The sequence below is a fragment of the Coloeus monedula genome (assembly GCF_965178545.1).
Source record: "Coloeus monedula genome assembly, chromosome: 17".
NCBI lineage: Eukaryota > Metazoa > Chordata > Aves > Passeriformes > Corvidae > Coloeus > Coloeus monedula.
In genome coordinates this window covers 206,930-223,222 of record NC_138797.1, presented here as the reverse complement: position 1 = coordinate 223,222, position 16,293 = coordinate 206,930, and the positions used below count along the sequence as shown (strand labels likewise).

General features: G+C 48.6%; 1 protein-coding gene across 1 annotated transcript in view; it reads right to left on the bottom strand.

Moving 5' to 3' along the window:
• Nucleotides 1–15,840, bottom strand: part of LOC309579603 (rho GTPase-activating protein 39-like) — a 57,112-nt gene extending 41,272 nt beyond the window's left edge. Inside the window, exon 1 of the mRNA XM_082293011.1 lies at nt 15,705–15,840. Coding sequence (XP_082149137.1) covers nt 15,705–15,715 — 11 coding nt within the window. The 5' untranslated portion in view covers nt 15,716–15,840. The remainder of the gene's footprint in view (nt 1–15,704) is intronic.
• Nucleotides 15,841–16,293: the final 453 nt, after the last annotated feature.

The following is a 16,293-nucleotide window of genomic DNA, read 5'->3' as shown; positions in this document are numbered from 1 at the left end:
CTGGAGGAGTAAATATGTGTCATCTGTTTGTCCTGGTTTAAAAGAAGGGGGAGAAAGGGGCAAAAAAAAGAGAAAAGGAATTAAAAAGAAAATTGAGACTTATAAATGGCACAAAAGAGACATCTCAGCTCAGGAGGTGGCTGCAGAGCTGGCAGCACTAGACAGGATCTCCAGAACAAAAAAAATCCAGGAAATCCGCAGTGTCACTTCTCCCCACATTGATTTAAAATGAGCTTATTCCTTGCACTTGGTACATGAGGAAGAAGGAGCTTCCTGGCTATGATGGGGGGAAACACAGTTATTAATAGCATCACAATGAGCAAGTATCAGAAGTTATGTTGCAGCTCTGGAAGATCTTGGCTGGTTCATGAAAATATGTGTTGCCATGGCAGTAATTGCTATACATGGTAACAGTGAACAGTGGGGCGAGAACAATACACTTTTTGATTTGGTGCCCAAAACAAGTTCCTTTTGTTTTCTCCCACCAAAACCGCACACATTTATTAGCTTGTGTTCAATCCAAAACTGAGCTTTTCACTTTCAGCAGTGGCAAGGAAGATAGCAAAAAAGAGACAAATCCAGGAAGACATCAAAGCAGGCACCACTCTGTCCTTCTGCAGTGGCATGGCTGATGGATTGGGGCAGAAACCTGGACCACATTCAACTTTGCTTTTTATTCAATATCCACCTAGACAGTCTTCATCTGCCAAATACTATGTACCCAGTACATAGTATTTGCCACTGATTAAAAAAAGAAAGAGCAAAAAATTGTAGAGGCACTTAAAGCAAGGCCTCTTCAAAGATGGGGTGACCCGACATTCAATATCCAACCTGGCAGCAGACCACAATGATGTTGTGAACTGTTCTGTCCTTTGCTTCCCTCTTTGCTGTTTCCAGCCTCCTCTTCCCTTCCTGCAGCACTGCTGAGCACCAAGCACAGGGTGCTGACACTTTCCAGAACCACCTGTTACCCTCAATTCATTCCTGAATTTCAGTGCTCAGGATTTCTTCCCTCATTTGCTCTTCCCCAGCCACCACTTTCATCCCCATTTCTAGATCAGGTACAAACACTGTGAGCAGCAGAGATCCCACCCCAGCTCCCCAAGGACTTCCCTCCTCTGTAAAGTCTGACCATCTACTCTTCATCTTTGCAGCCTAATAATCATTTATTTACCCATGTATCCCATGATGGACTTTTCCTTGATACTCTGTGCCAAAACCTTTCAGTGAGGTCCACTAGACCACTCCACTTGATCACCCCTGCCATGTACTCAGAAACACCTTCCAAGTACCAGTGGAGTCACATAGCTCAGTTTTGGTCCACAAAAGCCATATTGGCTCTTCCCCAACACATCACACCTATTTATGTTCCCACTTAATGTTGGTTTCTGGAAACTTTGAAAAGCATAAGACATGCACCTTTGGAAAAACCAAGTGCCCCCTCCATTCTGCCTACAGGAGAGACACTCAAGAAGGTTTGTTAAGCAAAACACGTAAGCCTGGTCATGCCCTTTCTCCATCTTGTCCCTCATTCCTCAAGAATCCACACACGTATTACAGATGCTAAAGGCACATGGCTGGCTGTTCTTCCTAGTAACTATCTCAGACTGGCTGTCCATAAATTTACCCAAACGTTTTTTCAACATGATGATGCCTTTTGCATCCACAACCCCCAAGAACACTGAAATCAGAAGTTCATCACAGATTGTGTAAAATAAATGGCCCTCCTCCTATCTGCTATAAACCAATCTCCTTTAGGTTTCACCAAGTGCCCAAAATTCTAGGGCCACACAGGACGTGGTAGAAAAAATTCAACTTAATCATAAAAAGGGGAAATGCTGTCCCTGTCTTTTAAAAGCATAGAAAGGAGGACCCTGGGAACTACCGGCCTGTCAGCCTCACCCCTGTGCCTGGGAAGACCATGGAACAGACCCTCCTGGAAGCTCTGCTAAGGACATGGAGGTGATTCAGGACAGCCAGCATGGCTTCATCAAGGGCAAGTCCTCCCTGACCAAGCCAGTGGCCTTGTACGATGGCACAGCTCCATACACAAGGGGGGGGGACACAGATGTCCTTTATCTGGACTTCTGTAAAGCCTTTGAAACAGACCCCCACAACATCCTTCTCTCTAAATAAGAGAGAGATGGATTGGATGAGTGGACTGTTAGATGGTGTACTGGTTTGGCACAGGCTGGCATTAGGTAGCAGGGGGGCCACAAAGATGGCTCCTGTAAGGAAGCTGCTGGAAGCTTCCCACCATGTCCAGCAGAGCCAGTGGCTGAAGATGGACATGCTGCTGGCCAAGACTGGGCCAATTAGGGATGATGTAACACCTCTGTGATAACAGATTTCAGAAGAAATCCAAACCAAGTGGGGCATGCACAGTTTTAATTGCAGCTAGAGAAGAGGAGGAAGTGAGCACATGTGAGAGAAACAACAGGGAGACACCAAGGGCAGTGAAGAAGGAGGGGGAGGAGGTGCTCCAGGCACCGGGGCTGAGATTCCTCTGCAGGCCATGGTGAAGACCACGGTGAAGCAGCCGTGCCCCTGCAGCCCCTGGGGATCCACGGGGGGTGCAGAGATCCACCCGCAGCCCCTGGGGGAGGTGCCCGTGCCAGAACGGGTGGATGCCTGCAGGAGGCTGGGATCCAGTGGGAGTCCCGGTGGAGAGAGAGGGCCCTGCTTCCAGGCTGGAGCAGCCTGGCCTTGGAGGGCTGCAGCCCGTGGAAGAGAGACCCACAGTGCAGCAGTTTTGGGAGGACTGTGTGCCCATGGGAGGGACTGAGAGTGCAGCAGTTTTGGGAGGACTGCTGCTCGTGAGAGTGGACCTACACCAGGGAAGGTCACGGAGAACTGTCGCCCGTGGGAGGGAGCCCACGGCCGCACAGGGGAAGGACTCCTCTCCTGGACCAGCGGAAGGAAATCTCAGTGATGGACTGACCAAACCCCCATGCCCTGTCTCCCTGCACTGTTAGTGGGAAGGAGGGAGGGGCTGGGGGGTGGAAGGTGTTCTGAGGGCTTATTTTACTTCTCATTATCCTCCTCTGACTCTGTTAGTAATAAATTCACTTCGCAACTTAAGTTGAACCTGTTTCACCCTTGAAGTGTTTTATTCTCCCGGTCCTTATCTTGCTCATGAAGCCTTGGGTAATTTTTTTTTTTCCTTTTCCCTCCTCTGCCCAGCTGCGGCAGAGAAGGGTGAGTGAGCAGCTCTTGTGGGTGCCTGGTGTTGGGCCAGTGCCAAACCACGATAGATGGATAAGAAAGCGGTTGGACAGTCACATCCAGAGGGTAGTGCTCAATGGCTCAGAGTCCCAATGGACAGCAGTGACAAGTGGGGTCCCTCTGGGGTCCATATTGGGACCAGTGTTATTTAATATCTTCATTAATACATGACGAGAACAAGTGTACCCTCAGCAGGTTTGCAGATGACACACCTGAAGGACAGGGCCATCCACAGGAACCTGGACTTGAGCTTGAGAAGTGGCCCACGGCAACCTCAGGAGGTTTAACAAGGCCAGATGCTGGTGTGGCACCTGGGTTGGGTATCAGTCCCAGTATCGATCCCCACTGGGGCAGGAACAGATCGAGAGCAGCCCTGCTGAGAAGGATTTTGGGGGTGCTGGTGGATGAGAGGCTGCACACACCCGGCCGTGTGCGCTGGCACCCAGAAACCAACCATGTCCTGGCTGCATCAAAAGAAGTGCGGGCAGCAGGTCAAGGGAGGGGATTCTGCCCCTCTACTCCCCTCAGGTGAGGCCCCACCTGCAGTGCTGCATCCAGCTCTGGAGTCCTCAGCACCAGACAGACATGGACCTGTTGGAGCCAGTCCAGAGGAGGCCACCAAGTGGATCAGGGGGATGGAGCACCTCTCTTATGAGGAAAGGCTGAGAGAATCGGGTTTGTTCAGCCTGGAAAAGAGGAGGCTTAGGGGTGACATAACTGCAGCCTTCCAGTTCCTAAAGGGGGCTTACAAGAAAAATGGAGAGGGACTTTTTACAAGAGCATGTAGTGACAGGACAAAGAGGAATCGATTCAAACTGAGAGTAGGTTTCAATTAGATATTAGGAGGAAATTCTTTGCTCTGAGGGTGGTGAGGCACTGGAATGGGTTTGCCCAGAGTAGTTGTGGCTGCCCCTTCCTTGGAAGTGTTCAAAGCCAGACTGGATGGAACTCTGAGCAACCTGGCCTAGTGAAAGGTCTCCCTGCCCATGACAGGGGGTTGAAACTAGATGATCTTTAATGTCCTTTCCAGCCCAAACCATTCTATGATTCTATTACCTCCATGACTTTGCATACCTTGATCATATGCTCTGCAAGACTTTTCTAAACCAAGGAGTCACAAATTTTTTGTGCTCTCTCCTCATAAGACAGCTGCTGTGTCCCTTAGTAGTTTTAATCATCTTCACTGAAGTCTCTCTAACACCACTGTCCTTCTCACAATGCAGAAATCAGAACAGCATGCAGCCTCCAAGACATGAACAAAGTGTTGGAGAGGGTCAAAATTATGTCCTCTGCTTTGTTATTAACTCCCTTGCTGATGGTGTCCAAAACTGATTGGTTTCTTTGGCTAATATCACAGACAGAACTGATGATTTCAGAGAACTGTCAATGACTCCAAGCTTCTTCTCAAGCTATAACCACTAGGTCCAGACTGAGTATCAAACAGGCCCAGTACAGGTAATTTTTCCCAGTTCACCACATTTTCCTACACTGACACTTATCTGTCACATATTGGTCCACTTGCTTGGTTCTGTGAGGTCCTTACAGATTTCCTCACCTTCAGTGAGCTATTCAATCCACTCTGCAAACCTGGGAATGTCACTGCACCCCTCTGTACCTGAGGTTACCCATAAGATGCAAAACACTCCCAGCACCAGTTTCTCCGGCCTTGCTGCCGCCTCTTTCCCAGGCTGAAAAATGACCAGCAAGCCCTACCCTTTGCAGTCTGTGCTTTCACCAGCTCTCAGTCCTTAACAAGACCCTTCCTCCATGCCCACGGTGACTGTCTCCTAAAAGTCTTTGGCAGAGAAACTTGCCAAAGACTGTCTGAAAACAGAGATTCACGAAGCCTAGTGGTCCTGCTCCCAGCATGCTCATCGACCTCCAGCAGATCTGCGGGGCAGAGGCAGGGCTTGCCTTTACAACAGCCCTGCTAACACTGCTCCAAGCTTGGCCATGCCTTCAGCAAACTTGTTCTTCATTGCAGAGACTCAGGCACAGGGGTCAGACCCAACAGTCCATGGAACCCTGAATACTCTCCACAGCCCTTCCCTAGCAGCACACCCGAACAAATACTGAGCCACTTCCCCAATTTCCTCAAGACTCTCCACTTTTAAAAATGCCATTGCATTTGCCACCACCAATTAATGTGATACCAAGGGCACTTTAGCAGCAGGATACACATGAAACTATCTCAGCAATTTCAGATTTAAGATCCTTTGGCACTCTTGAGTACATGCTATCTGTTCCTTAGTTTCTTATCAGTTCCTCTATTTGCTCTAAAGCTATTTCTACTGATGTTCAATACAAGACAACGTCTCAGACAGCTCTTCTGTAGCAAGCTTGTAGTTTGCAGAGCTCCTCCACACGAGTCAAGATGGCCAAAAATGGTTTAGATTTTTTTGTGATAGCTTTATGTTCTGTGCCTCTCACACTTTGATCTCTTCTCCTGCCAGTTTCCGAAAGGCTTCTGATGCATTTGAAAGTTAATCATATTTGGCAAATTCACTCTTCAAAAGTCTTAATCTGGCCTGCCTTATTTTAATTTTACATGTAATCTGCTGAAATAGATAGGGTTTTGGTCTTCCTGCTTGGATACAGCTTCCCCTTTTTAGTAAACCTCCTTCTCATTCCACTATCCTTCTTTCCCCTGCACATTTCCCTTTTTTTTGCATCTTTCTTTAAAAGGCCAAACAAAAAAAGTCTGATCTATTCTTGTTGGAGCTATCCAATCTTTCTGAGCTGGTAATGTCATCACTAAATGATTTCCATGCCACCTCTGTTCTCATCAGCTCCTCTTTAGCCAAGGAACAATCTTAGGGCTCTTACAAGACAGCAGACAGCCCCTTTTTAGCAGACTTGGGAGTAAACACCAGCTCTGTGGCCAGTCAGACAGGTCTCATTAATTTTATTTTTATGCTGCCAGTCATAAGGATCCCATTATAACCCCAGGCTTAGCATTATCATAACTATTCAGCACATATGTACTGAGTTTTCACAGGTAACTGCATGTTCACAGTTTCTAGATGCACAAAACTAGATGTTTTTCCAGCTGGAAACATGCTACACAACCAAAGCATCTCCTGAGGCAGCCATCAGGTGAGAGGTAGAGGAGTCAAGGCTCCTCCTTCCTGGGAGGAGTACAGGATGATATCAAAGGGCAGCCAAGATTCCAGGAGAGCAGCGCCCTGCGACAGCATTTCCCTTCCCAGGAGCTGCCACAGCTTGGGCCTTCTCCCTTGTTAATCTTCAGCATTACTGAGCACAGAGCTCTAGCCAAGGTTGAGGCCAGCAGGACCTTGGCAGGAGACATGCAAGAGACAAGAGGCTGGGCCCAATAGCTAGCAAACTGCAAAACAGGTTTAGTCAGCAACAGGTTTTAATCTAAAAAATAAAAACATCATGGATCAATTCTTGCCTGAAGCACAGTAAAAATGAGGATTGCACCTCCCAGCTATTCATTCCTTTTCTCATCTTCTCTCACAGCTTAGCTGGTGTAAAGTTGAAAGATGAAGCCCGACACTGTCCTGCCTCTTGAGCAGCACAGAGAGCTCTGCTATGACAGAGCTGCACCCAAGAAGGGGTGGCTGAATGCCACCTTCAGCAGCACCCAGTTCTCAGAGTCAGCCACACTGATACTGCTTTCTGTTCATGGGCCCACAGACCGCCTGTCCTACTGACAGGCTGCACTTCCCAGAGGACCAACAGAGCAGTCCAAGCTCTACAGCACAGACACATCTCACCGTTAAAGCTCTTAATGCCTTTCCCAGGCAAACAGCCGCACCATTCAGGAGGGTTTACAGCTGTACACCTATACGCAAAGCGGTACAAGGTCCTACCATAAGAAACAAACCCAAAATGGTAATTTCTGGAGAATACTGTTAATTCATGTAAAGTCCCTCAAATCTCTGCAGTCCATGAAACTGCTTTACGCCAGGTCCAGCTGGAATTCAAAGTACAAGAAAGCTGCACTGCTGGCAGTTCTATGACAAATTTGTCTGTTCTCTGACCACCCACATGCTCTTGCTTGAAGAAATGGCTGCTGTTGTGAACAGCAGAGGCTTGAGCAATGCAATAGGAATTAACTGCATGCCCTCCTCTGCTTGTGCCAAGGGCTCACCACGTGCTGCTCCTGGAGGCCCAACTCTACTTTGGAGTTGGTGCCACGTGCCCTGGCAAGACCAGGGTAATAGAGCTGTCTGGGCCAGCTGCAGTGGCTATTTTATTTCACATCCAGAGTACAAGATGTACGTTGTATCAGGAGACACTCTAAAATAGGAAACTGTGCTCTTCCCCAAAGAGACTCCACTGCTGGTCAAAATCAACACCTTTCGAGCTCAGCTCACTACCCGAGCCATCCAGGCCAAGCAGGGGTGGGCACAACAACTACTGGAAGATGTTCATTTTTACATGTAGAGCTGAACTCTGGGTTGTTTCACTAAACCATTTGGTGATCACCATGCTGTTCACTCTTTCCCATCTGAAGTCTTTGCTTCCTGCTCCAGGGAGAGTGGGGTGGACAAAGCAGCCCAAGGTGGAACTTCCCTGCAGCCAGCACAACTTCACCGAACAACAGGTTACCAAGAAGCTTCTCCCCCATGCACAGACAGCTCCCACAGCTCAAAAGCAGCTAAATCGAGAAAATAGTGAGTGATTTCATCCCTCCAAGACCAAATAAAGTTTAACCATGCAAATGCTCAGCTGTTAGAGCACTGAATAGCTGATGGGGAGCTGCCATTGCACATCGAGAGGCCACCTTCCTGGGGAAGAGTTATGGGGAGCCAGAGAGGCTGAAATCACTGACATGGCCCTGACTGCCAGACTCATACAGCCTTCCCTGTTTCAAGAACAAGATCAACCCAAAGAAGTGCCCCCACTAAAGGAAGCTCTGCCCACAGTATCTCTCTGCCAGCCTCCCTCTTGTAGTGACATTTGGAATTCAAGGCCAAAGTCACTTCAACAGCATCACATTCAAAGCTGGCTCAACAGACCATGGGAGAGGGAACAGGATGATAACATCATGGCACACTAAAATCAGAGTGGATGATTCAATGATGTACTGCAAATTCAATAATTGTCTATGACCCCCTCCCACTCTTTCCCCATCCCCAGCACTCTTCATATGAGGACAGCAAAGCTCCTCAAATCCCTCACAGAGATAATTCAGCCTGCTAACTAAAAGCAGATGGTTTTTTCTTGCTTTAGTGAACTCAACCACTCTGGTGACAGGACTCAGAGCCAGAAAAAAAAAAAAAAAAAAAAAGGTGGCAGTGAACAGCTTCACCTCCAGATCATCACTGTTTTTCTTATTTTTTATGCTTATTGCCATCCCAAAACAGACTTCTAATTTGGAAGTCTCCAGAACCTTAAACCTGTGTCTTAGACTAATTTCAAATGACAGCTTTAGTGAATTTAGGCTGGGTTGTCATACCACCACCAGGCATTTCCTCAGCAGCTTCTAAATCCTCTGTACAGAAAGGAGCATATTTGCTTTTCACCCTTATTGTCAGTGAATTTAAAATTAATTTAATGAAAATTAGAGTAGCTTATTTCAGGGGCAAGCTCTCTGAGGTGTTTCCAAGCCAAAACTGCAACTCTTCGGCCATTTGTACTCTAATTCAGGACTGCAGATGAAAACCCAAGGGCAGCACCAACCCAAGCACAAAGTTGTCCTCTAAGCCCCAATGCTACTTGCTTCCCACTCATTTTGCTGGGTTGATTAAATACAACTCAGCCATATTCCAGCCAGACTATTCACTGTATTACAAGGGTATAAATTGCTAAGATAATATACCTCCACATTACGATGTGCTAAGCATCTGCCCTCAGGCCTGCATTAAATGCTCCTCATGCCAGTTGCACTCCAGGCTCTGCACCTCAGCTCACAGCCATTTCACCATCTCTCTTTGCTTCACTTCATGTTGATTGGTGATGATCAAGAATTCATAAAAACACTTGGAGTTTCTCCTCTCACCCTAGCTTAGAGCAATGCTTGGAAGATCTAATAAAAAAATCCCAAACATAACTATTGGCTCTAGGGAGCCAAGAAGAGCTAAACAATGTGGTTGACACACAGCTGGATAGCTGCAGCTATCAAAGGACTATCAAAGAACTACAATGTACGTAAGGAAGAAATGGATGCAGGACCAGAAGAGGACCAAATACAACATTTACCATTTTATAACAAAGTGACCATGTCAAAACTAACAGCTGAACCTTGGGTTACTGTTTAAACACCTAGAAGGAAGACTCAGTGCTGGATCACAGTGTGACCACCTACAGTTCACTCCATGTCTGGAAACAACCGGTACTATTTCCCACATGGCACCAACAGCATACAGGGGACAAGCCCAGAGCAGATAAGACTTTGTGGCGGAGTACAACTGCACCAGCAGATTGGCAGGGGGGTGAAAAGTAGGTGCTGGAGCAGTTGAGCTGGCCAGGACCAGTGGGCAGGTTGGGGTTCCAACAATGTGAGTCAGCCACACCAGCCAGTGCAGAGGAACCTTTCCAGGCAAGGCTACACAGCACAGCTCACCCACTGCATTCCCTGGGCCTGTATTTAATTATTCAGCTATAAAGTCTCCTGTAACTTTTTCTCTGACTTTCCTTTGTGCCTGAAAATATTTTACACCAATTCATCCTTCTAACCTGAGCCCTGGCTGCTTGTACACAACACATCACACTGCCTCAGAGTCAGAAAAACCCAAGACAGCTGAACTCTGTGTGGTTAAAAGGGGATTTGCTGAGCTCAGTCTCAGATCATCAGGCAGCATTGTGCAGGGATTTTCTTGGCATCACTAGTGATGGAGACGGTAAGCCTCTTTGTTTATTTTTTCCCAGATGAATGACACAAGCAAAAGCAAACAGAAAAAACCAGACCTACAGAACACAGAGGCTATCCCTGCTACAGCACACCTGGCCCTGGCCCACAAGTCCATGATGACACAAAATCCCACTATGTTGAGTCTTTGCTGCCTCTGTAACAGGTTTCCAGGCAAAACCCAGCAACCTTGTTTGCCCAAGTTGGAAACAGCCCCATCTGTCAAAGCAAAGTGCTTTATGGCAGTGTCCCACAGCTGCGAAGTTACACACACGGGTGAACCCAGCACAGGTTTGTGTGGGGGACCCTTCCTGCTTGGCTTGTTTGGTTTTGGTAGATCATAAACCCTGCAGCTAAGAAAAAGGCTGGTTTAGAGATGCCCAGGACTGCTCTGCTTCAAGTTGAGACAGGAAGACACAGCAAGTCTGGGGAGTACAGGGTGCTCCCTGTTCATCTTCACTTCATCCCATGTTGGAGCACTTGCCACTGAGGAAGTGCAGCAAGAGCTTGGCTCAGGGAGCTGAGCGCAAGCAGAATACAAGAGGGGTAGGAAAATACACCCTCCTTGTAGAACCAGATTTCTATTTGCCTCTGATGGTCGATGAAGATGTCAGCAAACAATTTTATTAAGACCTCTTTATTTCAGAAGTTCCAGCGTTCTGTAGCATGGAGCCCTTGCTGGAATTTCATACAAGACCTAAAGTACAAAGAGACAAACGAGCCTGAAAAAAAAATAAACTCAGCATCTCCAGCACTTTTGTCTTTCAGTGTGGTTTTTTTCCAGGAGAAATTTTCTAAAGCTGATATTGTCCAACTCATGCCCCTTCTTTTTGCCTGAAGCATGTAAAACGGGGAGGCCATGTCTCCTTGAGCTGCTACACAAGCCATGCCAACAATCCCCTTGGAATCACAGGGTCCTTTCCCTCTCCCATGCTTCGCTGCAAGCAAACAATCTGGACTTCCAGCATCCTCATTTTAAGTTTTCCAAATATCTCTTGGCTGTGTGTGCTGCATAACCAAAAAAATGGCAGCTGACAACACACAAATAAAAAAGCTTGGGAGAGTAGCTGGAAGATAGTTGACACCAGCTACACTGAAATTTACTGAGCTACACTCAAATGGAAATATAAATCACTTAATCCTTAGAGCAGTAACCTCAAACCCTTGGAACAGTAACTAGGATGAGAGAATATGTACCAAATAATGGTATTTCCGTTATCCCATGAGACAAAGACCAAGTGCAAAAGAATCTTCTCTTGACCTACAGTGTCTCTTCCAGATGTATGAGCCAGATGGACCTCACAGCTGCTGCTCTAGTTAATACTCTCCTGCCACTCCAAGAACTGACTGCTTTAAGAAACTGTCCAAAGCAGAGGATTACTCTTCCTCATGAAAAGCATAAAACCCATCCAAGAGACAGCTTGCTTTAATGGATACTCACGACTGAGCTACTAAAAAGGACAAGAAATTGTTTGCTCATTAAAGCTGTCTTTCCTACAAGGGAACAGCCTTCCTTGGCAAAGGCAGGAATTAACATCAAATATGTAAGTAATGACAGCAGAACTCAGAAACCTTCTATGAATCCAGCTAAAACCAAATCCCAGTGCCTGATCCAGAATTTATTTTTATGACAAATAAGAGGCACTTCATGAACTATTTGAATCTGCCTGGGGGACTTTTTATAGAAACACAAGCGTAACATGTCACAACAAGGCACAAATAATTGCACTCCACCTAGGAAGGACTGATGGAGCCTAAATGGAACATTTCAAATTCTGACCTATCTATTTGCTGATTGCAAGCATCTCTTCCTAATTGCATCATCCACTGAGAAAGCCATTTGGGGACTACAACAGGAAAAGAAACACTGGAAAAGGAGACTTCAGGTAGGAGGAAACACTCCTTCTTTGCTTTGAATTTCTGATTAGTTTCCACCAGAAGACTCTGATGTCTCTGAAGGCGTTTCACAAAGACCAGGCTTTATCTGCATAGTCAAACACTGGAAGGCTTGACTGCCCCTTAGGAGCTAGCTCTGGGCCATGCTGGGCCTCCTGATGGAAGCAGCTTAGAAAGGTTTTGGCAGTGATGGTAGACAGGACAACTACCTTGTCCTCCACAGCCCCTCTTCCACTTCTGCCAGAAGAGCTACTGGAGGAAAACAAACTCCTGGGTTCACTTAAAGCCAGTCATCCCTAAACCATTTCATCCCAAGGAAACTGCCCTGGTAAGCTCACCAGCTCAGCAGCATGTTTAGAGAAGTGGGGATGACAGGAGCGTATGGCAGAGGTCAGGCTTGCTGATAACCCCTACCCAAGTGCACTTATTTCCACTGATTTTACAGAGCTAACAGAGACCTTTGCTATCCCAGTTCATTTACTGCCAAGTGAACTACCACAATGCCCATCCAGGAAAAGGCTCATTCAGCAGACCAGAGTGGGATAACCTCCTGGGGGGGGGGGTATGGGCTTGTCATGCAGTCACAGCAAGCTACAGAGAGGATGTTTATTCACGGCCTTATTTAAGCCAACTAAGAAGAGGGTAAACTAGAACAAGACACATGGGCCCAGTTCAGAGGATGTGGAGAGCTCTGCCCTGCACAACAGTGAGAGGCTTGGATGCCCTGCCAAAACCAGAAGACCCCTCTGCTACAAAGCCACAGGTGAGTTCAGACACACAGAGCCCATCAGCAGCTCCAGGGCAGGCTGACGAAGTGTCAAAGTTTTCACTCATTCCTAAACTAAAGTTTCTAAAAAACATGGAAACTGGTATTCATGCAAACACAAATTAAAGCCTGAATTAATCTGAATTAACTAAAACCATCAAGCTATACTAAAATAACTCAAGATTCAATAATAAAATTAAGAGTTCTCATTGTAATCACAAAAAAACTGATGAATCCCTTACATTTTGTATTAAGTTAAAACAGCCAGCCAGAACAGCAGGTTTCCTGCTGAACAAGCACACTCAGTACCATTCCCAGTCCTTCCACCCAGCTAACACAACTTCAGCAACCCCAGTATTTCTGGGTAGGCTGGAAGATCTCCTTCTGCACCCATCCGGAGGCTGTTTAATTCAAACAGCCAAAACCATGCTGCTAAAACAGCAGGTCCAAACTGAAAAGCTTTCTTCTCCATAAATAAAATGGCAACCAAGTAGTATTGTTACTAAAGCATTTACCTGTCAGGAAATACAGATATGACACATTACTTCAAAAAAAGGGTTAATTAATATGAATATTTATTAAATGGCAGTGCCTGCAAAAAAAAACAACCTACCCTCATGGGACAAAAAGTCAGAATCCTACCACTGTTTATGCTTTGTTACCTTTAATTACAGAAGTAATTTCATTAAAGCTGATTCTGTGTATCTTACAGTTCTTTCGACAGTCCCTCAACTATGCTAATAATTCTTCCTCCATGGCTCTAAGAGGAAAAAAAAACCCCTTGTTTCCTGGTCTATAAAACTTCACCTGGTTGCCAGCAGGCAGTTACCCCAGTCCTGTGAAGGCAGCCCCAAAAGAATGGCAAAACGGATTCAAAAAATGCCTCAAAGCTCAGACACCAATACAATGAAATCCACAAGATTTTCTTATCCAGTAGGCAGCTCACTACAGGAATCCCAGGCTCTCCTTTCATCTTTGCACCACAGCCCATTACATTTTTCTAGAAATCAAGTAAATCGGTTGAATGGGAGGCATTTGCCTTTTGTGTCCCTAAAGAAGGGCAGTGCTCGGTGAGCCCTGTTCTGCATGGCATATTACACGTGCATGTCTCTCATGAGGATTTCTGCCACAAATCCAGTCAGGGTCAGGCTGAAAGCAGCCTTTTGCATTACAAGGATGACCATAAAATTCTCTGTTACAAAATGCACCAGACCCATGGACTGAGATCTCACTGTAGCTTACGTTCTCCTAGCTAAGGCCAAGACAGCTAGGCAAACCTGTTGTGAATGCAGACGGCATGAGAACTATCTGACCAAAATCCTGGCTTCTAAATCTGCATTCCTGTAATCTGCTGTGATCTCAGCATCATGCCAGATAACCTCCATCCAACTGATAGGAAGAGTTGTCTCACCAAACCAAACTCAAAAGCACTAAAGAAACAGTCAGCGGGGGATACACAGGAAAACCACAGTGAAATCCAGCACAAGAAGCTCTATACTCCTCTGCACCAGCTAGTGGAATGATAGCCTCAAATCTACAGGATTTTGCCACGTTTTACAGTTTACCCCAAAATTAGGAACCTACAACCTCAATCTCTGAGCACTGACTTGGCTGTCACAAGCAGGGAGGCAGAAGCAACTGCTGTGAGTTGCTGCTGCTGACAAAATGAGAGAATGCTGCTGTGCTCATCATTTTGCTCTGACTGAATTCTGGTATTCTAGGGCCACCCTCAACAGGATTCACTATCCCTTCCCAAGATGCTCCTTACAGGATAACTCAAACCATGGTCTGCTGCAGGAAACGCAGAAGGAAAAGGAAATAAAACAACTTCAAATGCAAGAGAAATAAAAAATTATTCCAAATACCTTGCATTATCAATGAGGCACTGAGAAAAACACCAGCGCAGCTCTCCCCCAGACAACGACAACGTGAGAAGCCAGCTGAAATCTGGTACCCCTGGGGAGAGTCGCGCTGCAGGAATGTTAAATCGGCCAAGTTTTTAATCTAGGATGAAAAACACACTGGCAGACCAGCGCAACAGAAACTGGCATCGGCAACAGGGAAGACGGTGCCTCTGCCAGGCTCTGCACTTTCCTCCTGGTAGAACCAAACTTAATTCAAACCACTTCTGGCCGGCGATCCCAGGCGCGGAGAGACCTGGAGGAATTCTCCTTCAATGGGGTTATTCATTGGAGCCGTAAAATCCGCCTGCGTTTGTCGGAAGCCGGATGCAGCCTGGGAAACTGGCCTGGCTACCTGGCCCTCCATTTTCACTGCCAACAGGTGATCCTGGCTCCCTACCCTCTTCCAGGAAAGGACAGAACCCACTCCTGGTCACAGTGCAACAGCCACGCCCGATAGTATTTGCACTATCATTTTGTAAAAGCGTTTATTTTTTTAAGCGAGAGAGGGCAAGCTACGGGGGCACCCAGCCCAGTGCCGGCAAACCCAGGCTGGAACGGGCACAAAACCATGGTGCGTTCCCGACGAGCCGCCCGTCTTCGGAGGTGCGAGGGCACCCGACGGAGTCTGGCCGCAGCCTCCGGTGAGGCGCAGAGGCCAGGCAGGAGGGAGGACTCCGAGTCAGGGCCAGGCCGGCTCCGCTCAGCCGAGCTCACGGCCGCCCGCCTCGCTCGGAGGCCGCAAACAGCACAGTCCCGGCCCCAGGCAGCGGCCCCGGCGGGAGCTGGAACGGTGCGAGAGGGAGCTCCCGCCCGGACAGCCCGGTGCGGCGGGAGGCGGACCGGGACCACCGTCCCGCACGAGTCTGGCCGCTCGGCACGGCACGGCACGGCACGGCACGGCACGGCACGGCACGGCTGCCTTTCACCTGCCGCCTCGGCTTGCCCAGCCCTGCGCCGCCCCATCCACCCGAGCCGGGGGTGGCTCCCGGCCCCGGCCCCGGCCCCAGCCCAGGCGGAGGCCCACAGCCCCGGAGAGCGGCAATGCTCTCTCCCCTCTCCCGCCGCTCAACAGGTGCGCGACAACCCCACTCACCTCTCCGCCATGGCCGCTCTGCCCGCGAGCGGGGCAGGATGTGAAACCCGATCTCGGCCCCGCCCGGGGGCGGTGCGGCCCGGCCCGGGACCCCCGGCCGCTCCCCGGGTCCCTCTGCCGGGGGCTGCTGTGCCGGGACGGGGCGGGGCGGGACGGGGCGGGGCGGAGCGGGGCGGGGGGAGCGGGCCGGGCTGGGCCGGGCCGGGCTGGGCCGGGCCGGGCCGGGCGAGGCCGGCGGGAGTGGCGGAGCTGCGGGTCGAGGGCAGCCCCTGGCGGCGGCCGCTGTCGCTCCAGAACCCGACCGAGTCTGCCGAGCCCTGGCGTCGCGGAGCCCCGGCATGGTCCGAGGGGTGGAAACAAGGAGAGTGGAAGCGGAGCCGGGACATCAGTTTTGGAGCCGCTGAAGGCTTACTTAAGCTACAGGTCAATGGCAGCAGTCAACGGTCGTGACCCGTTTTGTGAGGAAAACCGTAGTCCGGCAGGTCACATCCTGCCCTCGCCTTGGGGACCCTTTGGGAGCGCTGTTGTTGCGGGGCCCAGGCGCGGCCTGTGCTCGCCGCTGGATCGCAGCTGCCCCGGTGAACTGTGT